Source organism: Heptranchias perlo, chromosome 11 (genome assembly GCF_035084215.1).
Source record: "Heptranchias perlo isolate sHepPer1 chromosome 11, sHepPer1.hap1, whole genome shotgun sequence".
Classification (NCBI taxonomy): Eukaryota; Metazoa; Chordata; class Chondrichthyes; order Hexanchiformes; family Hexanchidae; genus Heptranchias; species Heptranchias perlo.
This window is the reverse complement of record NC_090335.1, coordinates 26,290,309-26,316,445: the sequence shown is the minus strand read 5'-3', so window position 1 is coordinate 26,316,445 and position 26,137 is coordinate 26,290,309. Positions and strand designations below refer to the sequence as shown.

At 45.5% G+C, this 26,137-nt stretch overlaps 1 protein-coding gene across 1 annotated transcript in view; it reads right to left on the bottom strand.

Annotated features, from left to right (window-relative positions):
• The window catches only part of cnksr2a (connector enhancer of kinase suppressor of Ras 2a), a 514,839-nt gene that overhangs the window by 85,195 nt on the left and 403,507 nt on the right, over positions 1 to 26,137 (bottom strand). The window contains exon 19 of the mRNA XM_067992723.1: positions 1,973 to 2,043. Coding sequence (XP_067848824.1) covers positions 1,973 to 2,043 — 71 coding nt within the window. The remainder of the gene's footprint in view (positions 1 to 1,972; positions 2,044 to 26,137) is intronic.

Sequence of the window (26,137 nt, the reverse complement as noted above, 5' to 3'; positions counted from 1 at the left end):
AAACATCCTTGCTGTCCTACATTGGCTCTCAGTTCCCCAATACCTCAAAATTAAAATTCTGTTTAACTGTGTTTAATTCCCTCCATGGCCTTACCCCCTCCCTAACTCTGTAACCTCAAACCCTACAATCCCCTCGCTGAACTCTCCATTCCTCTGACTCAGACCTTTTTTTTCATTCCACCCACCCCCATCCCACTATTCATGGCCGTGCCTTCAGTCACCTAGGTTCCACTCTCTGGAATCACCTTGCGAAGCCCCTGCGCATCTCCATCTACCTTTTCTCCTTTAAGACCCTCCTTAAAACTCATCTTTTTAACCAAGCTTCTGGTCACTTCTTGTTATCTCTCCTCTGGCTCAGTGTCTGTTTGCTTTATACCTCTGTGAAGCACCTTGGGTCATTTTTCTATGTTAAAGGACCTATACAAATGCAAGTTGGTGTTGCTGAGATACAATGTACTACAGGTGATGTTTTTCTGGCATTTGCCCACTGCAAAAGTCCTTGGCACAACCTATGTACTAGACTTTTTTTTGTAGGTCAGTCAGCGTCTGTGGAGAGTACAGAAAAGTTGATGTTTTGGATTTGAACCCTTTGTCAAGGCAATTCCCATGTGCACCCGAAACATCAATTCTCTCCACAGATGCTGCCTGACCTGCTGAGTGTTTCCAGCATTTTCTATTTTTGCTTCAAATTTTCAGCATTTGCAGTTTTTTGCTTTTTGTATGGACGTTTTTCTACTTTGATTCTATATAATGCCCTGTTTGTACTGGTGCTTGAAGACTTAATTTCAGAACAAATGCAATAGACCAAAAAAAGAGAAACACACAAGAAGGCAAATGATGTGTGCTAAAATAGTGCTACTTTTTTAATTCTCCTCTGGATTGGATTTTATGCTGGTGCCAATGTGGCTGTAGGCTAATTTAGACTAGAAATGGATTGACTATTCAGCGCTCCCAATTTTCTGCTTTTCTGCCCACAGTGTTGCTGCACATGAGGTCCTTATATCATCCCAGTGAATAATACGAGCATGCAGGGAAAAGAACAAAAACGTTCTCACACGGACACCACACTACATAGATGTAGCACATAAATGGCTAAATTGTTGATTTGAGTGCTAAACCAGATTAAAGCACCAAATCTTGGTATAATTGTAGTTTTGAATTTATTGCAACTCGTTTTATATACGTTAAAGTGTACATCTATACAAACGCAGAAAATCAATTGTTCTTAAGAAGCTTAGTGCACTATATGGAGTTTTCATGAATCACACAACAGTAGAAAATAGCGCAATTGATTGTTACCACTGCAATTGAATTCCATCCAACCTGTATAAAGAATATGTGTTCCACAGCTTATTGACAGAAGTGGTCATCTTTCTCTCTTCCTCACATTGCTTAGAGCATTGGGAGTAATTTCAGAAATATGATACATTGAAGTGATATTTTCTTTTGAACTATAAACACCGAGGTAAAAACTTTTCTAATCTTTATACATTTATGTTTGAAATGTAAGCGTTTATTTTAGAACAATTTTTTGAGGGAATGCTTATTTTTCAGTTGTTTTAAGATTTCTCATACGTCAAGTGATGCATCGTGCTATGTTAGTTAACTTCATGTACAATCAAATCCCGATCATTCAAAATTACTACTTTCATAGCTTTATGCAAAAAGCATACTTTGAATTGGCAATAGAGTGTAACGGCATAATGCACCTGCAAACATATGAAGGGGTAACTTTAACCTAAACCATCTGGCCAGAAACTGACGGGAGCAGATCAGAGGCCTGTTTTACACCCCGCCCGATTTTACTTTCAATTGTCGGATAGTAAGATCGGGTGGGCCAATCCGATCCCATCTGTTTCCCTGGACGGGTTAGTTTAAATTACCCCCATAATGACACACATAAAATCTATGTTGAAAGGTAAACTCATATTTAGTATATAATTATTGTACATAGTTACATCAGTTACTGTACCTTGATCTTGTCTGAGTCGTTGTTCTTTTTCTGCATATCCCACTGTAGCTAAGCCAAGTCTGCTCAGCCATCTGTTAAAAAGCAAAAAGGCAGGGGTCTTGTGATTAATGAACCCTTTGAAGGTGGTAGAACATTTACAAGGAGTACTTTTTAAAAAAATGAAACAAAAAATAGGTAGTTTGACTCCTCTGCACTTTGGCTTCTAGGCTTACTTGCAAGATGAAATAATTAATGGCACTGGCAGTTACGGTGATATAATTTGTGGCTTTTAAAAAAGGTGCAACTGTCAAGTACACAGTTTCAGAAGGTTTTATCAGTCAACTGCTTGGACCAAATGAATATAGTTTACAGTAACTGCATTAGACTATCAAATATTTGTAATCCTACATCTGCAGTGCTAGCACTAAAATCTACCAAATTGAATATACACCTTGTCCAAGTTGCACCTTGCAGGTTACACAATCTCATGCTGCATTTATATTACAGAATTGCTCACCGTTTCAAGTAGTTCTAAGATAAAGCCTGCTGTCCGTGGTGCTCTGGAATCATCCCATTTATTTTGCATGGCGGATTCCACAGCCCCAGGCTATCACAATAACAATGGATGTGCAAATCTCACGTCAAGATTTTATTTTCTGGTTCCCGGGCTTTCTCGATGGGTGGGGAAGATATGTATAGGTTAACTAGGGAAGATGTTTTGCTGGACTGTATGGCCGGGCTCAGCTGCTCAGTCTCCCAGTGGGCAGAAAAGACGGCCTCATCTCTAGCTTTTATATTACCATCAGGACATTACCAGAGGAAGCAATATTGCTTCAGTTACTTTAAAGCACCACTGCTGAAGTCAGGGCTACACAGTATGAACTTACCCAAATATTAAATGGTAAGGAGGAAAGTAATATCACATACTGAATTTACAACAATTTGTACTTCACTACTAGATATGTCACTAGTTATTAGAGAGCTGTGGAGCTATGCTAATCCAACAATTTTTTTCAAAGCAAATGGCCACAGGTGGTAATTTTAATTATTACTAAGACTAATACTTTCAGTTAAAGGGAGGCAACAGGACTATTAATAAGTTAGCTTCATAATAGAAATGTTTTTCATCTGTGTGCACTCGTAACAGAAAAAGGTAATTTTTTTTTAGTCACTAGAGTGTAGAAGCTTTAAGCAGTGTTTGCTTTCATTCATATAATTAACTGCAAACCCATATAAAATGTACATAGTTAGTCAAGGAACTATAGCACTTAGATTCATGTTCCCAACTGCACTGACCAATAAAAAAACTAAACCCGATTCCGTTTATCTAATGCACAGGGGAAATGTATGACATGTTATTTTTAAAGAGAAGAAAGTTCACTCATCTAGAATGGAGCAATCTTCATTCTTCAAATGTATCCTACATGCCATAGGTTTAGTCTTTTGTCTACAACTTAGAGAAGAATCTATGTGCCTGTCTCATTAAAAATCTTACTCAATCAATCCCTCGTCTACTCTCATAAACGTCACGGTACGTGATTCATTTAAAATAAACCAGGGTAGAATTTCCGCTTGGGTTCTCCCATTGTAACTTCAACAAAAATCTTGGAGAAATAGCGTAAATGGATGTTTACATAATTTTCCTGGGGTTTCTGCTGATCTTCTGCCAAAGTTACAGTGGGAGATTGGGACTACCCCCAGGAAAATTCCAGGTAACCTAGTTTTGTTTTGGTTCAATTCATGTGGTAATGCTTACTAAAACTTAATTTAATAGTACATTTATATACCAACTAATCTGTAACCACAATGGTAATAGTAATATGACTCCCTTACTTAACTGGATACTAACTAACTAGTTTGAACCAAAGACCTCAAATGAAAAATCAACAGTATTGTTTTTTGTTACTCTTGAGAACGAACTAGTTTCCCTGGCTAAGGAGGTATCCTATGTATTATGTATAATCAATCCCACTTGTAATCAACTTTGGTTTATAATAAAAAATAAACACATTTGAGTTGCATGCTTAAGGGACTGAATATTCAAGTACAATCTGCTCTTTATCTGTCTTGTCATCGTTTCTTGCACCCTTACTCTCAGTTCCTTGGTCTGCACTCAACCTGCTCCAGATTAGGAACAATTAGTTATGTTGCAGGAGACCACACTTACGTATTCAGCACTACAACCTTTTAGTTTGGTTTTACTAGTACTATGGATTATGGTTGGGTAAATAAAACTTCATATAGCACAACTCCAACTCAATTTTATCTGCAGTGTGAATGAGAAGTGGGCAGAGGAAGCCAGGATAAGAATTGCTGGCTGTAACTGTAATGTATACAAATCTAAGTTATATGGACAATTGAGGAGAAATTATATATAGTTGGGATTTGCACAAATCTGAGTTAAACAGAGACGGTAACTTTAACTCAGGGTTATGCGAAGGAATCCAGGAAATAATGAGTGTTCAAATGTAACAGGAAAATGTTGTCATACATCAATATACCATACAAATTAGCTTGATTGTATTTGACAACACTACATAAATAAAAACCTACGCACAAAGGTCTGAATATAACAGACGTAGTCTAGAAATACCAAATTGTTCTGTAAAACTTCATGACCATAACATTAAACTGTGCAATGCTAACACTTGTCAACATTTGTCTTAAATTCCTCTCTCCGAGGATTTTGGTTGTATGTTGGGTGATATGGCACTCAATCTGTACCATTCGTGCCAAAGAATGATTTCCATTTGTATGCAGGTAGAGGGGATTCATCCTTATGTTCTACAAACTTCAAACTTTCTCCGTTGAACATCCTGGACTCTACCTGGGTGACAAAAGACATCAGTGCTGTCCATCCAAACATTTTCTGTTGGCCGAAGTGAAAACTGAGATTGTACCTTAGATCTCAGAGGATTAATTTCTTTTCACTACATGCACAAATCTTTAAAACATCACTCGAGCAGCAACTTCAACATAAGCAAGAGTCCTGAAAATTGTTGAAAACAAAGACACAGTGATACTGCAACACCTACCATAGGATCACAACTATCTTTCAAGTCAAATGTTACATATGCAAGTAGATCCTTCTATATTATGTTATCATTAGCCATACTTTTTCTCCCTTCCCTTCTTCTCTGGAAGGTGGTAACTTGAGGTAGAGTTGCACAGCACCAAAATATCTTGCCCAAATGGTTGTAGGAAAGATAATGGAATCTTTACTCAAAGATGTAATAGAAAGGCATCTGGTGAATGAAGATATAATAAAGAATAGTCAGCATGAATTTCACAAGGGAAAGTCATGCTTGACCAACCTCAATGAATTCTTTGAAGAAGTAACAGAAAGAGTAGACAAGGGTAATGCAGGAGATGTAATATATTTGGACTTTCAAAAGGCCTTCGATATGGTACCGCATTGTAGATTCATGGCTAAGGTCAGAGCACATGGAGTCAGGGGACAGGTAGCAGAATGGATAGCAAATTGGCTCCAAAACAGAAAACAGGGAGTAGGGGTTAAGGGTAGCTACTCAGACTGGCAAAATGTGGGAAGTGGTGTTCCACAGGGATCAATGCTGGGACCAGTGTTGTTCACAAGTTACATCAACAATTTAGATTCGGGAATCGGATGTACAATTTCAAAATTTGCGGACGACACCAAATTGGGGGGTGTAGTTAATACAAAGGAAGAATGCGTCAAAATGCAAGAGGACATTAATAAACTTGCAGAATGAGCTTGTAATTGGCAAATGAATTTCAATATAGATAAGTGTGAAGTGGTGTATTTTGGTAGGAAGAATAAAGAGACCATATACTGCTTGGATAATAAGTCTAAACAGGATAGAAAAGCAAAAGGGGTATAGATACACATATCATTAAAAGTAGCAATGCAAGTTAAGAAGGCCATAACAAACGCAAATCAAGCACTGGGGTTCATTTCTAGAGGGATAGAATTGAAAAGCAAAGAAGTTATGTTAAACTTGTATAGAACTTTGGTTAGACCACACTTGGAGTATTGTGCACAGTTATAGGGCCCAATATTAGCACCCGCTATCGGGTGCGTTCCTGGTGGGGGGGCTCCGAAAATCGGGGAATCCCGGAGCGGGTCGGGAGTCCGGCTCCAACCCGCCCACTTCCCGGTTCCCCACAGACGTGCTGACGTGCACGCGCAGCCCACGCGTGTGGGACTCCCGCCGGCAATTAAAGCCAGCGGGATGCCACTTGACAGTATTTATTGTGGTATTTCAGGTCATTTACAGACCTGATTAAGGGAATATTTCAGGAGGGGTGGGATTTTACAGATAACTGGGACTGTTTCCCGTACTGGGGGAAACACTCCCAGTTCAAATGGACGTGTTGTAGCTGTCAGCCTGCGGCAGCTGCAAAGGTCCATTTGACAGGTGGTGGGGGGGAGACCCTCACTCATTGCAGGAGGCCACTCCGTCACTTTGGACAAAGTTTGGCCTCCACCACCCTCCTCCTAACAATCAAATTCACCAACTTGCACACTTACCCCGGGGTCCAGAGACATGTACCTCCCTTGCGGACCCCCTCAGATGTACATCTTCCGGATGGGGGCCGCCGTAGCTGCAGTCATGACCTCCTCAGAGGACGAACAGCATCACCAGCCTCGCCGGCCACCTCTGACACGTGGAGCTCCACAACAGTGCTGTGACACATCCACCTGCACAGCAGAAGGGAGGGCAACCGCAGAGAGAGAGATGCTTTGCAGAGGGCACTACCCTCGCCACAGGGTCCACAGACCGAGGCTCTGCTTCCTGGACCTCTCTGAGCAGCAGTGCACACGGAGGCTCAGAGTCACTCGACATGTAGTCGTGGACATCTGCAGCCTCCTTCATGCCGAGCTGCTCGTGGCTGGCCCGAGCACCATCTTCTTACCTGTCGCTGTCAAAGTCACCACCGCCCTCAACAACTTCTCCTTCGCAGCCTTCCAGGGTGCCACTGGGGACATTGCCGACGTCTCTCAGTCGTCTGCACAAAGCAGCCCTGCAAATGCACCTGCACCCACTCTGCAGTGACACAATGGGTGGCATCAGGTGTGGGTCTTCATTATGATCTTCAGGAAAGGGCATTATTGCACAAACCAGAAAAGATTCGCAAAGACGTGGCAGTAGTGGTGCCAATATAATATGTAATGTGAGTTGCTCAGAAATTCAATATAAGTAAAAACCATGACAAACCCTCAAACACCCTTGTGCATCCCCTTCATGCTCACAACACGTTTGCCTTACGCTTCCTACTGCACATATGTGATGCATGCCCTGTGGCTGTAGCACAGGTAGTGGCAGGTTGAATGAGGCTGACCGTGAAAGAGATGCATGAGAGGGTGAGTATGAGATAGAGCCATGAGATTGTATGAGGATTGGGTTGAGTGGTAGTGGCGGGATGAGTACTGGCGAGGTGAGTAAGTGCAGGTAAGATGAGGATGAGCTTTGAGTGGGTGTGAGGGGTGATGTGACAGAGTAGTGTTGGCAGTGCAGAAGGAGAAGTGGGGTGGGGGCAGTGATGTGGCAGACGGAGTGTAGGGGAATGAGTAAGTGTACTCACTTTGGCTGACCTACTTAGGTCATTGCAGCACCTCCTGCACTGTATGCAGGTGGGCGATATGTTGGTGGTGCAGGTGACCTCCTCTGCCACCTCGAGCCAGGCCTTCTTGGTGGCAGAGGCAGGCCGCTTCCTCCCGCCCGACGGGGGGAAGATCTCTGTCCTCCCCCTCCTCCTCACCCCATCTAATGATACCTGGAGTGAGGCATCATTAAACCTGGGAGCAGCCTTCCCCCTGGGCTGCTCCATGCTGTAATTTTTCCTATTTCTTGCAGCATCAGTCAGTGGAGGACTGCCCCTTTAAATAGAGCTCCTCCAGCTGACAGAGCTTACTGCGCATGCGCAGTCTGCCCGACGCGCAGCTCAGCAGCGGGGAACCCGGAAGACCAGGTAAGCGGATCCAATTAGGCTGCGATCGCGCGCGGGGCAGACTGATTTCACCGGGTGCGATCGCCCCCCCCCCGCCGCAACCCGCAGCCCTCCTAATATCGAGCCCATAGTCTCTGTATTATGGAATGGATATAGAGGCATTAGAGAGGGTACAAAAAAGATTCACAAGGATGATACCAGAACTGAGAGGATATACTTATCAGGAAAGGCTTAACAGGCTGGGACTCTTTTCTCTAGAAAATAGAAGGCTGAGGGGTGACCTGATAGAGGTCTAAGATAATGAAAGGGTTTGATAGGGTGGACTTAGAGGGCCCAAAACAAGAGGTCATAAATATACGATAGTCGCTAATAAATCCAATTGGGAATTCAGGAGAAACTTCTTTACCCAAAGAGCGGTAAGAATGTGGAAAGTGCTACCACAAGAAGTAGTTGAGGAGAATAGCATAGATACATTTAAGGGGAAGCTAGTTAAGCACATGAGGGAGAAAGGAATAGGAGGGGATCATGAGTTAGATGAAATAAGGAGGGAGGAGGCTCGTGTGGAGCATAAACACCAGCATAGACCATTTGGCCGTACTGTAGTTTCAATGTAACTTGATGTAACAAATGGCTATTCATGATGTGTGAGTCTAGATTGCACGTATCAGCTGCTATTTGACTGTGAGAGGGAGGGGGCATCTCAGTCAAACCAGATTCAGTCTTAGCAACTCCCACAGAGTGCACTTTTCAACAGGGATCATTGGATAGCTATCTGGTGCTTTGGCTGATTTTTGACATCCGGGTTTCGTGCCCAGCAGCTGGCCAGATTGAGAGGCTGGTTGGCTGGCGGGTGAAAAGGCCTACGGTAGCAGGCCACAGCTGGCGATCGGAGAGGAGGGAGGGAGAGAGACGGAGATCATGGGCCATGGAGGATATCGGTGGAGGGGGGTGGAAAGAGAGGCGGGTAGAAGATCACAGGCCGGGAGGTGATCGGGTCTGCAGAAGAGTTGGAGATCGGAGCTCGGGCGGAGAGTCAGACCCGCCTGAACTAATTAAGGTCCTGGCTGCAGCGAGTAGGTTATTCACATGCATCCAAACGCGCCTCCGTTAAACCCGGTGTGTAGAGCCAGGTTGTGGTCACACTCCAAAAATCAATCATTTTAACTACCCACCCGCCCGTTCTTGGGGGTTAAAATTCCCCTGATTGTGTCTGACTGAATAATGGATCAATAAAAACAACAACAACTTGCATTTAGATAGCGCCTTTAACGTAGTGAACGTTAGGTGCTTCACAGCAGTGTAATCAGACAAAAACTGACACCAAGCCAAAGGAGAGATTAGGACAGGTGACTAAAAGCTTGTCAAAGAGGTAGGTTTAAAGGAGCATCTTAAATGAGGAGAGAGAGGTAGAGAGTTTTAGGGAGGGAATTCCAGAGCTTAGGGCCGAGGTGGTTCTATCAAATTAAGACAATAAATGAGTGATCGCTGACTGAATTTCCTGCAGCATTAGTAATGTTTTTAATTAGAATGGTCTCTTACAGCAAACTATCATTTTGAAGTCTTCATATTACTGAGAACATCACCTGAAACAACAAATACACAGATGGGATTTAAAACTGCAATTCAGTCTCAGGGCATGCAAATGCCATCTGAACTTCACCACAGAATTACAGCCTTACAACTGCCTCTCATCTATTATTTTACACATCAGTAACAGATACCGTAGATTATGGAAATGTATGGAGATTTATGACTACAAGACTCTCCTTGCAAATTAAATGTAGTTACTGTTTGTCAATTGTGAGGCAGTTTTATATTTAATATATTGTTCCACTGGCTGGTTGACTGAATTTACTTTCATTTATTAGAATCCTTCTGTACTCAAACAGCTCTGGCACTCTGCTAACAATGATGAATGTAAGTGCTTTACTTCTGATCCTCAAAAACAGTCTCTGCTAATTGTCTCATTAAACAATCTGTCAGGTACTTGCTCTGTTTGCTCCCCTCACTTTTGAAGCCATTCAGAATACAGTCCATATATCTTGAGTTTCCACTGTTCACTTGGCTTGACCAAGAACAAACTACATTTGAAGATACAGTCAATACCTTAGCAGCATCCCTTCACCCTTCACCCCTAAAAAGGAGGAGCCCATAGGGAGCAGTAATCCCTCCTATTTGCATAATTACGCACTATTTTGTCTTTTGCTTTGTATTGCAGCATTCTTCATTATAAGGGCAGCCTAAACACAACTGTGAGGTAACATGACACTCCACCATTATGCAAGAAGTTACACCAGCACAAAAAACAGTCTTTAGAATGCTTCATGATTTTCTGTCTATTGTAGCTTTCCTCTTGTGTTTCTTCACACTGCTTGTATCTTCCTTTATTGAACTCTCACAAACCATTAAACTTACAGGCCCAGCCTCCCGACTCCACATCAAAAGGAACCCATCACTGCCACTCCCCCATCTCCCCACCGCACCCCCCCGCCACCCATTCCCGGCCCTGATCTCCCTCCCCGAACCCTGCAATTCCTGGACGTGAGTCCAATCCCGGCCCCCCGATCCACTGTGATGCTAGCAGTGTTCCGGTCCTGCACTCCTCTTCGCCAGTGGGGTTCTGATGCCACGACAGCTCCATTAATAATGAGGCCCGAGGCCCAAAATCTGGGGAACCTCTGGCCTCACCATTCAGGTGCAGGAATGTACCCTGTGTCCAAAATTCTGGGCCACTTGCAGAAAATTGTAATCATTTTGTTTATACAATGTCTGAAGGTCTCTGGACCAGTGCAATATAATTTTCTGCACAAAACCCCTTTCATGGCAAATGTAAAACAAGATGGCCAATAGCTTCTCACACACCACATTCTTCCACAGTCTAAACAAGAGAACAAATCAAGGACAGTAACAATAACCGCAACATGACCAACAGTTTGACTGCATTGCTCTCTCCCAGCTTAAAATTCACTCTACCTCCAAGTCTGTCCCATTCTCACTGAACTTGTTCCTTTCTAGTGCTCTGACACAATTTTACTTTCTACATTCATTCACATCTGTTTAATATCCGCTTTACTATTACTTGTTTCCCTATTACTTGTCGATCTGGCAATTGTCCTCTTCATAAATTCTTTCTCTGAGGCACCAAGTATACCAGCTTACAGCCCAGGTGCCACAGGAACCATTCCACATGACTCACTGACCAATTCATGATCCATTGCGGAGGCTCCCTCAATAGCTCAGTGGTTGAATGCATTACCCGGTGTGGAACAGAGCTACACAGGCCAAGAGGGCCCCAGGTTGGATCACTGGTCTGTTTTGATTTTACTGACCTCAGTCAGGGCAGTAGTAGAAGTGCTCCAATTGGCCTCAGGATCCATTAACTTATGGAGGAGAAGAACAACACAGCCAGCATTGAGCCAACATGCCTCAAATTGGAAAGTGCACATTTGTGTGGACATCAAAAAAAAAGTTGCTTGTTCGGCAACTGAGTTTAACAGGATCGGGTGTAGCTTCAAGTAGTTAGCCCATGCTTACTGTCTAGGTTCACATGTGAAGAAAGACCACATTAATGAGGTACCAAAGTGCTGCTGGTGTCTGTGAAATGATACTCCAACATGAGTCAGTGGCTTCAAATAAAGGTGAGGAGGAAACTGTAGAGGAAACTGTAGAGAAGGGGGAAGAAAAATATAGATCCCCCTGAGATCAGGAAGATATTACGGGCGCTGAGTTGGGCCATGTAGCGTCCGTTGTTTTGGAGCTACACGGCCTCTCCGATATCCAAGGTGGCATCTTGGATGCGCACACACATTTCCAGTGTGACGTGCGCCGGACGCCATCTTGGTATAGGAGTTAGCGGAGGCGCAGATAACGAACGCTAGAATCATGTAAAGTAGGGAGAAAATGACTTCAATCAGTGTGCACCACTGATTGAAAGTGATAGACACCATTTTGGGACTTAACGCTCAACTCAACGCACAGTCTTAACCCCGATCATCTGAATGTGTCTTAGAGTGCCAGGAGGAACCCCCATCAGTGCTATTTAAAGGGACCATGCAGGATTTACAGGTCAGTGGCTGGATTATTGCTTCTGGCTACCGAGACATTTGAAACTGTTTTTGGAGGTCTCCTAGACTTGAATACTAGGACGCGGGGACATAGCCTAACATTTAGAGCCAGGACATGCAGCAGTGAAGTTAGGAAATGCTTCTACATGCAAAGGGTGGGAGACGTTTCGAATGCTCTTCTGCAGACGGCAGTTGATGCTAGCTCACTTGTGAAAGTTAAATCTGAGATTGATAGATTTCTGTGAGCCAAGGGTATTAAGGGATATGGGGCTAAGACGGGTATATGGAGTTAGGTCACAGGTCCACCATGATCTCATTGAATGGTGGAACAGGCTCGAGGGGCTAAATGCCACTGCCACTTGCTGCCTCTTGTTATGCGCCACCTTCTCCTGCAAGAAAGCAGACGTGTGTCTGGGTGATGTGCCTATCATGGTTGAATCTCTGCCAGTGTGTGGGGCCTGTGAGTTGTGGGTGGGCGGCTTGCAACAGTGGTAATGTGTAAGGGTGAGAGGAAGCATTTGGTTGGAAAAGTTGAGTACTAATGGAAAGAGTTTATTGGTATGTGGGTGATGGGGGGTGTGGTGCCTGGTGCAGTTGGTATGAGACACCACTTGACAGTTGACCTCACTCACCTTGACCACTCATGTCAAAGCACTGAACTTCTTCGTGCACTGCGTCCATGTTCATGATGCTGTGCACCTGTCCCCCGCTGCTTCCCACTGCCTTTTGGATATATGTCTGGCGGGTCTCTTGCCCCCCGCCCCACCGCGGATATAAGATTTCCCTCGTTCTGTCCACCTCTTGCACCAAGGTCTCTAGTGCATCAGTAGAGAACCTTGGTGCATGCGCTCTTGCAGGCCCGGTACTAACTCAGATCGGCAGATTGGTGAGGTCGGGCATGCAGATTAGACAATGTGGGATTTAGTAGTGTGCAACCTTTATTCAATGTTTTAACATAACATAATGGATGCATTAGTTGTCATCTTCCAAAATTCTATAGATTATGGAGCAGTTCCTGCAGATTGGAGGGTGCAAATGTAACCCCACTATTTAAAGAAGGAGGGAGAGAAAACAGGGAACTACAGGGTTAGCCTAACATCAGTGGTAGGGAAAATGCTAGAGTCTATTATAAAGGATGTGATAACAGGACACTTAGAAAATATCAATGGGATTAGACAAAGTCAACAAGGATTTATGAAAGGAAAATCATGTTTGAAAAACCTACTGGAGTTTATTGAAGATGTAACTGGTAGAATAGATAAGGGAGAACCAGCGAATGTGGTTTATTTGGATTTTCAGAAGGCCTTTGATAAAGTCCCACATAAGAGGTTAGTGTGCAAAATTAAAGCATATGGGATTGGGGGTAATATACTGGCATGGATTGAAAATTGATTAACAGACAGGATACAGAAAGTAGGAATAAATAGGTCTTTCTCAGGGTGGCAGGCAGTGACTACTGGGGTACCGCAGGGATCAGTGCTTGGGCCCCAGCTATTCACAATATATATCAATGATTTGGATGAGGGAACCAAATGTAATATTTCCAAGTTTGCTGACGACACAAAACTAGGTGGGATTGTGAGTTGTGAGGAGGATGCAAAGAGGCTTCAGTATAACGTGGATAAATGTGAAGTTATCCACTTCGGAAGGAAAAACAGAAAGGCAGGGTATTATTTAAATGGTGATAGATTGGGAAATGTTGATGTACAAAGGGACCTGGGTGTCACTGAAAGCAAACATGCAGGTGCAGCAAGCAGTTAGGAAGGCAAATGGTATGTTGGCCTTCATTGCAAGAGGATTTGAGTACAGGAGCAAAGATGTCTTACTGCAGTTTTACAGGGCCTTGGTGAGAACACACCTGGAGTATTGTGTGCAGTTTTGGTCTCCTTACCTAAGAAAGGATATATTTGCCATAGAGGGAGTGCAGCGAAGGTTCACCAGACTGAATCCTGGGATGGCAGGACTGTCGTATGAGGAGAGATTGGGTTGACTTGGCCTGTATTCACTCGAGTTTAGAAGAATGAGAGGGGATCTTATTGAAACATATAAAATTCTGACAGGGCTAGACAGACTGGATGCAGAGACAATGGGCCCGATATTACCATGGCGGCAGGTTCGCGGTGGGGGGGGCGACTGGGCACGTGGGTAACGCGCCCAGTGAAATCAGTCTGCCCCGCGCGCAATCACAGGCAGATTGGATCCACTTACCTCTTGTTCCGGGTTCCCCACTGCTGATCTGCGCGTCGGGCGGACTGCGCATGCGCAGTAAGGTCTGTCAGCTGGAGGAGCTCTATTTAAAGGGGCAGTCCTCCACTGACTGATGCTGCAAGAAATAGGAAAAATTACAGCATGGAGCAGCCCAGGGGGAAGGCTGCTCCCAGGTTTAATGATGCCTCACTCCAGGTATCATTGGATGGGGTGAGGAGGAGGGGGAGGACAGAGATCTTCCCCCTGTCGGGCGGGAGGAAGCGGCCTGCCTCTGCCACCAAGAAGGCCTGGCTCGAGGTGGCAGAGGAGGTCACCTGCACCACCAACATATCGCGCACCTGCATACAATGCAGGAGGCGTTCCAATGACCTCAGTAGGTCAGCCAAAGTGAGTACACTTACTCATTCCCCTACACTCCGTCTGCCACATCACCGCCCCCACCCCACATCTCCTTCTGCACTGTCAACACTACTCTGTCACATCACCCCTCACACCCACTCAAACCTCATCCTCATCTTACCTGCACTTACTCACCTCGCCAGTACTCAACCCAATCCTCATACAATCTCATGGCTCTATCTCATACCCACCCTCTCATGCATCTCTTTCACAGTCAGCCTCACTCAACCTGCCACTACCTGTGCTGCAGCCACAGGGCATGCATCACTGCAGTAAGCAGTGCAAGGCAAACGTGTCGTGAGCATGAAGGGGATGCACAAGGGTGTTTGAGGGTTTGTCATGGTTTTTACTTGTATTTAATTTCTGAGCAACTCACATTACATATTGGCACCACTACTGTCACGTCTTTGCGATTCTTGTCTGGTTTGTGCAATAATGCCCTTTCCTGAGGATCACAATGAAGACCCACACCTGATGCCACCCATTGTGTCACTGCAGAGTGGGTGTAGGTGTATTTGCAGGGCTCTTTTGTGCAGACAACTGAGAGACGTCGGCGATGTCCCAGTGGCACCCTGGAAGGATGCGGAGGAGAAGTTGTTGAGGGCAGTGGTGACTTTGACAGCGACAGGTAAGAAGATGGTGCTCGGGCCAGCCGGGAGCAGTTCGGCATGAAGGAGGCTGCAGATGTCCACGACTACATGTCGAGTGACTCTGAGCCTCCGTGTGCACTGCTGCTCAGAGAGGTCCAGGAAGCTGAGCCTCGGTCTGTGGACCCTGTGGCGAGGGTAGTGCCCTCTGCGACGCATCTCTCTCTGTGGTTGCCCTCCCTCCTGCTGTGCAGGTGGATGTGTCACAGCACTGTGTTGTGGAGCTCCACGTGTCAGAGGTAGATGGCGTGGCCGGCGAGGCTGGTGATGCTGTTCGTCCTCCGAGGAGGTCATGACTGCAGCTACGGTGGCCCCCATCTGGAAAATGTACATCTGAGGGGGTCCGCAAGGTAGGTAAATGTGTCCGGACACCGGGTAAGTGTGCAAGTTGGTGAATTTTGTTGTTAGGAGGAGGGTGGTGGAGGCCAAACTTTGTCCAAAGTGACAGAGTGGCCTCCTGCAATGAGTGAGGGTCTCCCCCCCGACCAACTGTCAAATGGACCTTTGCAGCTGCTACAGGCTGATAGCTGCAGCACGTCCATTTGAACTGGGAGTGTTTCCCCCAGTACGGGAAACAGTCCCAGTTGTTTGTAAAATCCCAACCCTCCTAAAATATCACATTAATCAGGTCTGTAAATGACCTGAAATACCAAAATAAATAGCTTAAGTGGCACCCTGCCGGCTTTAATTGCCGGTGGGAGTCCCACATGTGGGGGCTGCGCACGATATCAGCGCATCAGTGGGGAACCCGGAAATGGGGCGGGTTAGAGCCGGGCTCCCGACCCGCCCTGGGAATCGCCGATTTTCGTAGCCCCCCCCCCCCGCCAGGAACGATTGCGGGTGCTAAAATAGAGCCCAATGTTTCCTCTGGCTGGGGGGTCCAGAACGAGAGGTCACAGTCTCATGATACGGGGTAGGGCATTTAGGACTGAGATGAGGAGAAATTTCTTCACTCAGAGGGTGGTGAGCCTGTGGAATTCTCTACCACAGAAGGCTGTGGAGGCCAAGCCACTGAATATATTTAAGAAGGAGCTAGATAGATTTCTAGACACAAAAGGCATCAAGGGGTATGGGGAGAGAGCGGGAATATGGTATTGATATAGAGGATCAGCCATGATCATATTGAATGGCGGAGCAGGCTCGGAGGGCTGAATGGCCTACTCCTGCTCCTATTTTCTATGTTTCTATTAACTCATCAGTGTGTAAACATAGGGATGGGACCTGCATCTGTGTTTTACGTGTGCGATGTCTGATCTCTGTTCAGACTCCATGCAGACAGTAGACTGTTATTTTCAGCAAATAACAGGTACCAGCTACCTTTAAGAGAGTTCTAAGAAACACCCTCCCTTTAAGAGATTGAGCTCCCCTTGTGGTGGAAAGTGTGAATTGCACTGATTCCACATGCAAGGCCTGGAATGGATTGCTGATTGCAGGTGAGTCCTCGGTTGGGCCGAAACTTGCGTCCTGCCTGGGCAGGGTTCGTTGGTCGCGGGGTAATAGCACATCATGCTACCTACGCCCAAAAACGGCCCCTATCCAATTTTTCCCCCTACGTTTGTACAGCTTATGGGACTGACTGCACAACACATTCACAACTTTGCCACTTGAAATATATCGTCAGTTTCACTTACTTATTTAAGGTACCATATCGAACGAGCATTAGTAAATTCTTCACTGCTATTGTGCTTACAATGGCTGAATTAAGTCGTTGAAGAATGAGGAGGTAGCAATTACCTTTCTGCATACAACTAAAAAAAAGCTAAAAATACACACAGCTGGATTAAATTTTCAAGTACCAAATGGACTTTTCAGTTCTAAAAATATTCTCCCAATTCTAAAGTGAAATTGTAGAAAACGTTTACTGTTATGACCCTGATTATCATAAAGCAAAATAGCAGAAAGATGTACAGCTCCCAGAATAGTTCTCACAGTCTTGAGACAGATTAAATGATCCAGTTACATTATTTCATTTTGCATTAGAAATACAACAGTCGTTCTCAAAGGTACTAGGTACTATAATAATTGTCTTTCTTCTATACAGAAATCTCTAGTAGGCATTTACTTTGACAAAGATTTCAGACAAGAATGAAATACTTGTCGAGTCACACCCAGTGTCTTCATTAATATCACCTACATATCTTTCAAATGTACAATTTCTATTCTCCTAAATCATGCATATGGCATCAGTAACATAATGACTTCACACAGTCAACTTCTGCGTAAAGGCATTGTGAATTTTTTTGGTAAGGCTACCTCTAACTGGAACTGTCCCAAGCTTTCTTTTAAAGTGCTTTGACTACTTATTTGGAGAAATAAAACAAGTCTTCAAAAATCAGTGTCAATGCTAACCCTAAAAGTTAACATGACAAAAACAGAATTTTTGTCATCACAGGCTTGTATAACTAAACCATATTTTAAAGCAACTGCAGCTCGGTTTCAAAATTGCAGACCAGAGTCAGTCAGGCTGCAAGAAATGAAGTTAAATGGGCTAGGTTCCTTTTAAACGAGTATTAGTTAAGATAAAGGTCCTTTGAATTGGGTGTGAATTGAATTGTATTCTATATAGATTATAGGAGTTATTGGGTCCTTTGGTTTGTTGTTGCCGGTGTCCAAAGAATTGATCCTTTGATCAGGATTGATTGGCGGCATTGCCTTCAATTGAATTAAACTGTATGAGATATGAGAATTTTTCAATGGTCAGCAGTTCTGGGAGTAGAGGCCAAATAGCCATTTGTAATGCAGTGAACGCTGTGTATATTTGGGACTCATGTACTTCTGAGGCGGCGAAGCAGAGGATTGGCCCATAAAAAGGAGGGAGTCAGGAGTGCAGGATCAGCTGAGATGAGCTAAGTTTAGATTATTAACTAAACTTAGCTTATCTTAGATCAGATGAGCTAAGTTTAGTTAATAATCTAATAAACCAAGGCATGGCAGGGCAGCTCAGACCCGCCGAATGCACATCTTGTGCCATGTGGGAACTCCAGGACGCTTCCCGTGTCCTGGACAACCACAGGTGCAGGAAGTATCGTCAGCTGGAAGAACTCGAGCTCAGGATTTTGGAGCTGGAGCTGCAGCTGGCGTCACTGCAGTGCACCCGTGAGATTGAGAGCTACGTGGATAGCACGTTTCAGGAGGTGGTCACCCCACAGCTTAAGAGTGCAGGTAGAGAGGGACTGGGTGACCGCCAGACAGACAAGGAGGACCAGGCAGGTAGTGCAGGAGTGCCCTGAGTGTATCTCACTCTCTAACCAGTGTTCAGTTCTGAATACTGGTGGGGGAGAGGGTTCCTCTGAGAAGTGCAGCCAGAACCAAGACCATAGCACCATGGGTGGCTCAGCTGCAGAGGGAGGGAGGAGAAAAGTCAGCAGAGCAATAGTGGATTCTATAATTAGGGGAGCAGACAGGCGTTTCTGTGGCTGCAGACGTGAGTCTAGGATGGTATGTTGCCTCCCTGGTGCCAGGGTCAAGGATGTCACTGAGCGGCTGCAGAACATTCTGGAGGGGGAGGGTGAACAGCCAGAGGTCATGTTCCATATCGGTACCAACGACATAGGTAGAAAGAGGGATGAGGTCCTGCAGGAAGATTTTAAGGAGTTAGGAAAGAGAGTAAGAAGCAGGAACTCAAAGGTCTCCGGATTACTCCCAGTGCCACGTGTTAGTGAGTATAGAAATAGGAGGATAGAGCAGATAAATGCGTGGCTGGAGAGATGGTGTAGGAGGGAGGGCTTTAGATTCCTGGGGCATTGGGACCAGTTCTGAGGGAGGTGGGACCTGTACAGGCCGGACAGGTTGCACCTCAACAGGACCCGGGATCAACATCCTTGCGGGGAGGTTTGCTAGTGCTATTGGGGAGGGTTTAAACTAGCTTGGCAGGGGGATGGGAACCTGTAGATTCAGATGGGACAGAATCAGAACTGGAGATAGAAGGCAGAAAATTAGTAAGTGACATAGGAAGGCAGAGGAAACAAAGGTTAGAAAATGAACAGCAAAGGAGAATGGCAGTGCTTAATGGTATATACCTCAACGCAAGGAGTATAGTGAATAAGGCAGATGAGCTGAGGGCACAGATAGACACGTGGCAGTACGATATCTTAACTATTACAGAAACATGGCTTAAAGAGGGGCAGGAATGGCAGCTCAATGTTCCTGGTTACAAGGTTTTCAGATGAGATAGAGAAGGGGATTAAAAAAGGTGGGAGCGGGGGTGGCAATTTTGGTTAAAGAAACAATTACAGCTGTGAGGAGGGATGATATGTTAGAAGGATCATCAAATGAGGCCATATGGGTTGAGCTAAGGAACAAAAAAGGGGGCAGTCACACTACTGGGAGTGTCCTATGGACCTCCAAACAGTCAGAGGGAGATAGAAGAGCAAATATGTAGGTAAATTTCTGAGAAGTGCAAAAACAATAGGGTAGTAATAGGGGATTTGAACTACCCTAATATTAACTGGGACACAAACAGTATGAATGGTATAGAGGGCGCAAAATTCTTAAATTGCATTCAGGAAAACTTTCTTAGCCAGTACGTAGCAAGCCCAACAAGAGAGGGGGCAGTTCTGGATTTAGGAACTAGTTTTAGGAAATGAAGCTGGACAGGTGGAAGGAATATCAGTGGGAGAGCATTTTGGTGGTAGTGATCATAATTCAGTTAGTTTTAGCATAGTTATGGAAAAGGACAAAGATAGAACAGGAGTTAAAGTTCTAAATTGGGGAAAGGTCAATTTTACTAAGCGAAGTGATTGAGCAAAAGTGGACTGGAAACAGCTACTTGAAGGTAAGTCAATGTCAGAGCAGTGGGAGGCATTCAAGAGGAAGATTCAAGGAGTTCAGAGTAAACATGTTCCCACAAAGAAAAAGGGTGGGACTGCCAAATCTAGAGCCCCCTGGATGACAAGGAGCATACAGGGTAAGATAAGGCAAAAAAGGAATGCTTATGTCAGACACCGAGAACTCAATATGACAGAAAGCCTAGAGGAGTATAAAAAGTGCAGGGGTGAAATTAAAAAGATTAAGAAAGCAAAGAGAGGGCATGAAAAAATATTGGCAAGCAAAATCAAGGAAAACCCAAAGATGTCTTATAAATACATTAAGAGCAAGAGGATAACTAAGGAAAGAGTAGGGCCGATTAGAGACCAAAAAAGTAACCTGTGTGTGGAGGCAGAGGATGTTGGTATTGTTCTTAATGAGTACTTTGCGTCTGTTTTCACAAAAGAGAGGGACGATGCAGACATTGTTGTTAAGGAGGAGGAGTGTGAAATATTTGATGGGATAAACTTAGTGAGAGAGGAAGTATTAAGGGGATTAGCATCTTTGAAAGTAGATAAATCACCAGGGCCAGATGAAATGTATCCCAGGCTGTTAAAAGAAGCAAGGGAGGAAATATCGGAGGCTCTGACCATCATTTTCTGATCCTCACTGGATACAGGCGCGGTGCAGGAGGATTGGAGGACTGCTAACATTGTACCATTGTTTAAAAAGGGAGCAAGGGATAGACCGAGTAATTACAGGCCAGTCAGTCCAACCTCGGTGGTGGGCAAATTATTGGAATCAATTTTGAGGGACAGGATAAACCGTCATTTAGAAAGGCACGGAGTAATCAAGGATAGACAGCATGGATTTGTTAAGGGAAGGTCATGTCTGACTAATTTGATTGAATTTTTTGAGGAGGTAACAAGGAGGGTCGATGGGTGCACTTGATGTAGTCTATATGGATTTTAGCAAGGCTTTTGACAAGGTGCCATATGGCAGATTGGTCAAAAAAGTACAAGCCCATGGGATCCAAGGGAGAGTGGCAAGTTGGATCCAAAATTGGCTCAGTGGCAGGAAGCAAAGGGTAATGGTCGACGGGTGCTTTTGTGACTGGAAGGCTGTTTCCAGTGGGGTTCCACAGGGCTCAGTACTAGGTCCCTTGCTTTTCGTGATATATATTAATGATATGGACTTAAATGTCGGGGGCATGATTAAGAAGTTTGCGGATGATACAAAAATTGGCCATGTGGTTGATAGTGAGGAGGAAAACTGTAGACTGCAGTAAGATATCAATGGACCGGTCAGGAGGGCAGAAAAGTGGCAAATGGAATTCAATCCAGAGAAGTGTGAGATAATGCATTTGGGGAGGGCAAACAAGACAAGGGAATACACAATAAATGGGAGGATACAGAGAGGTGTAGAGGAATTGAGGGACCTTGGAGTGCATGTCCACAGATCCCTGTACGTAGCAAGACAGGTAGATAAGATGGTTAAGAAGGCATATGGAATACTTTCCTTTATTAGCCGAGGCATAGAATATAAGAGCAGGGAAGTTATGCTGGAACTGTATAAAACACTGGTTAGGCCACAGCTTGAGTACTGTGTACAGTTCTGGTCACCACATTACAGGAAGGATGTAATTGCACTACAGAGGGTACAGAGGGGATTTACGAGGATGTTGCCAGGACTGGAGAATTTTAGCTGTGAGGAAAGATTGGATAGGCTGAGGTTGTTCTCTTTGGAACAGAGGAGGCTGAGGGGTGATTTAATTGGGATGTACAAAATTATGAGGGCCCTAGATAGAATGGATTGAAAGGATCTATTTCCCTTAACAGAGAGGTCAATAACCAGCGGGCATAGATTTAAAATGATTGGTAAAAGGATTAGAGGGGAAGCTGAGGAAAAATGTTTTCACCCGGGGGTGGTGGGTCTGGAACTCACTGCCTGAAAGGGTGGTAGAGGCAGAAACCCTCAACTCATTTAAAAAGCACCTGGATGCACACCTGAAGTGCCGTGATCTACAGGGCTACGGACCAAGTGCTGGAAAGTGGGTTTCGGCCGGCGTGGACACGGTGGGCCGAATGGCCGCCTTCTGTGCCATAAATTTTCTATGATTCTATGATTCATGTGTGGTATCTCAATCAGAAAGATCAGTTTATCTGATTTATCCAAAGAAACCATTAAGTTCTAAGAAACTGTATGAAAAACCAAAAATATAATTTGCTGTACTGTTTGACTTTTATCAGAGTCTTACACCTGAAGGGTAGGTTAACCCCTTGTGTACTGTGTCAATTCCCTTATACAGGTATTGTGTTATTTAATATTTTGTCTGCATTCTTTTTGTTTTGTGAATGTCCTCTTAATTGTAAATAAGTTTGATCAATACTTTAGCCTGTACAGAATGGACTAAGATGATATTGTCCATTTTCAAAATGAACAGGAGACATAGGCCTCAAATTATCTGGATTGTGCATATGCAGAAATTACATTAAAATTTATGCCGGTTTCTGCGCCGATCTTGTAGACAAGAACTTACGCTGAAAATTCCTGCGGAGCTTATTTGCCTATGCCGGAACGTAAAAACTGGCGTAAATGTAGTGTCACCAATTGTTGCCGATTTGTGTTACATCTATAGATGCATTTTTAAAAATGGTGTATTCCCCTCAGAAAATAAAGACTGACTGCATGGGCTCGAATTTAGCAGGCCTGCGGGTTCCCAGCGGGTGGTCCTCCGGGAGCGTGGTCAACACGCTCGGCGAAATTAGTGGGTTGCCCACGCGATCGCAGCAGGCAACACACTAATAGGAATCAATTACCTGCTCCTCCGGGGTCCACAGCGCTGGCCTGCGCGTCGGTCGGGCTGCGCATGCGCAGCACGATCTGTCAGCTGGAGGCTCTCTAGTTAAAGGGGCAGTCCTCCACTGACAGATGCTGCAACCAATGGGACAAATTGCAGCATGGAGCAGCCCAGGGGGAAGGCTGCTCCCAGTTTAATGATGCCTCACCCCAGGTATCATCAGATGGGGTGAGGAGGAGGGGGAGGACACAGATCTTCCCCCCGGCGGGCGGGAGGAAGCGGTCTGCCTCTGCCACCAAGAAGGCCTGGCTCGAGGTGGCAGAGGGGGTCACCTGCGCCACCAACATATCGCCCACCTGCATACAGTGCAGGAGGCGCTGCAATGACCGCAGTAGGTCAGCCGCAGTGAGAACACAAAGTCTTTCCCCTACACTCCATCTGCCACAACACTGCCCCCACCCCACATCTCCTTCGGCACCGCCAACACTATTCTGTCACATCACCCTTCATACCCACTCACACCCCATCCTCATCTTACCTCCACCTACTCACCTCGCCAGTACTCACCCTGCCACTAACACGCAACCCAATCCTCATACAATCTCATTGCTCCATCCCATTCTCACCCTCTCGTGCATCTCCCTCACGGCCAGCCTCACTCAACCTGCCACCACCTGTGCTGCAGCCACAGGGCATGCATCACATATGTGCAGTAGGCAGCGTAAGGCAAACGTCTCGTCAGCATGAAGGGGGTGCACAAGGGTGTCTGAGGGTTTGTCATGGGTGTTACCCATATTGAATTTCAGAGCAACAAACAGCACACATTATATTGACACCACCACTGCCATGTCTCCGCGAATCCTGACCGCTGTGTCCAATAATGCCCGCTCCTGGGTATCACTATGAGGACCCACCACTGATGCCACCCATCGTGTTACTGCAGAGTAGGTGCAGGTGTATTTGCAGGGCTCGTCCGCGCAGACGACTGAGAGACATCGGCGGTGTAGCCGGCTGCACCCTGGAAGGATGCGGAGGAGAAGGTGTGGAGGGCAGTGGTGACTTTGCCAGCGACAGGTAAGCAGTTGGTGCTGGGGCCAGCCAGGAGCAGCTCGGCATGAAAGAGGCTGCAGATCTCCACAACTACATGTCGAGCGAATCTGCGCCTCCCTCTGCACTGCTGCTCGGAGAGGTCCGGGGAGCTGCGCCTCGGTCTGTGGACCCTGTGGCGAGGGTAGTGCCCTCTGCGACGCGTCTCTCTCTGCGGTAGCCCTCCCTCCTGCTGTGCAGGTGGGCGTGCAACAACACCGTGTTGGGGGGATCCACGTCTCTGCGGCGGACGGTGTGGACTGCGAGGCTGCTGGTGCTGGTCATGCTCTTTGTCCTCCGAGGGTCTCCACACACCACCCAACTGGCAGGTGTTGGTCTGAGGGGTTGTGCAGGGTAGGTGTGTGGTTCCTCGGACTGGGGCTGCGGTTTCGTGTCGGTCTGTCCTCTGGCTTGGCGGGGGGTGGTGGAGGGCAGGGGTTGCCCTATGTGACGCGGTGGCCTCCTGCGTGGGTGAGGGCTCTCCCCCGTGGAGCGCACCTTGGCACCTGCCACAGGCTGCTGGCTGCAACACGCCTGGTTGGAGGGAGACTGTTTCCCCCAGTGTGGGAAACTCACTGCCTTGAACCGAAAATCCCACACTTCCTCTTTTGACAGCTGCTTCAGCTCATTAACTGACCACAACGAGCAAGGTAAGTACTCTCAAGTGGAACCCCGCTGGCTTTAATTGCCTGCGGGATTCCCACCAGCGGGGCTTGCGCGCGCAGCCCCGCACGTCAGCGCGGTACCCGGAAGTGGCCGGGATTTCGTCGCGATCCGGTTACGTGACCGGATATCGGGATTTTCGGGGCCACCCCGCTGGGAACCCGCCGGAAACACGATCCTAAAATCGAGCCCCATGTGTCTGTATTGCTGTTTAGTGGACTTTGTATGTAAAATCAGGAAACTTGTATATGTATGTAGTGTGAAATGGAGCATTCAGATGCTTCCTCGCAGCAGTGCTGCATTATTTAGTAGTCTGGCAAGAACCACCAAAACTTGCATAATGAGGGGAAGGAAGTGTGACCTCAGTTAAATTTGGGTTTGAACTCACAGCGTCCAGTTAAGTTCCCTGACATCTTACCATTCGGCCTACTGGAGTGCAGCTATTTCTGGCTTAGCCTCTCATTTCTACATGCACCTGAAAATGCAATTTTGGGGATACATCTATGCCAGCGAGTCCATGTACAGGAGCAGCAGAGGGTTTCGACAGACTTATCTCGGAAACAGCGCAAATGATCGAGGAAATTCGCGTGTACCGATGTTTCAGTGTGAAACAGTTACATGCAAATTTCCGTGGGAAAAAAAAACAGTGCAATGATGCTCTGATGCTGTCGTCACGCTGAAACTTTCCATTAAATTCTAAGCCTAATAGTGTGCATTCTTTGGGGTGCAATTTCACGTGGTGGCGTAATTGGGAAGTTACACCTGAAATTACACCCATTCATACGCCCATTTTGCTGATGTCCTTTTATACCCACATTTCTTGTCAATCTCATTAACATGCGCTGGAATGTAAAAATAGGCATAAAGAAGTGTGAACTAGTATAAACAATGAACTAGTTTTACAATTTGGAAATGTTGTTCTGTAACTGAGCATGAGATGATGGGTGAAAGCTGCCCATGTTTCCCCCTCCTACCATGAACACAAACTAGCGTACCATCATCACCAGGAGTACGCTGAAGAAAATGTCAGTGTTTTAATTACTGTATGCAATTGTAACACAGAAAGAATAGTCACTTAAAGCAATGGGTTGGCTTTCATTGCAAACATTCTCACTCTTAGTAAAAGCCCCATCAGAGTCAACAGCCTGAATAAATTTTGATGAGAACGTCGCCAGTCTTCAAATTTATGCAATAATTTCATTTCACTATGATGATATTTGAGGTTAAATCTATTAAAGGTTTACAATTACACTTACTACACAATTTGTTTTTGTTACCGTTAAAAATGTGTGGATTTTGTCAATTTAATTTTTAACCAGAGTCCTGACGATGGTTATTGATCCTTTGATCCTGGATTAGATTTGTTTGCTGATTTAAATTGCTCACAGCTGCGTCACTGTAAATGGTAGGCATTTCCTGTGAAATAGTTAGTCTCAAGGGGGCTGGATTATAAAGGGGAGGAAGTTATGCTTTAGTTGTATAGAGCCTTGGTCAGACCCTATCTGGAGTACTGTGTTCGGTTTTGGGCGCCACATCTCAGGAAGGGTATATTGGCCTTGGAAGGGGTGCAGCGCAGATTCACCAGAATGATACCATGGCTTAGAGGGTTAAATTTTGAGGACAGGTTGCATAAACTTGGCTT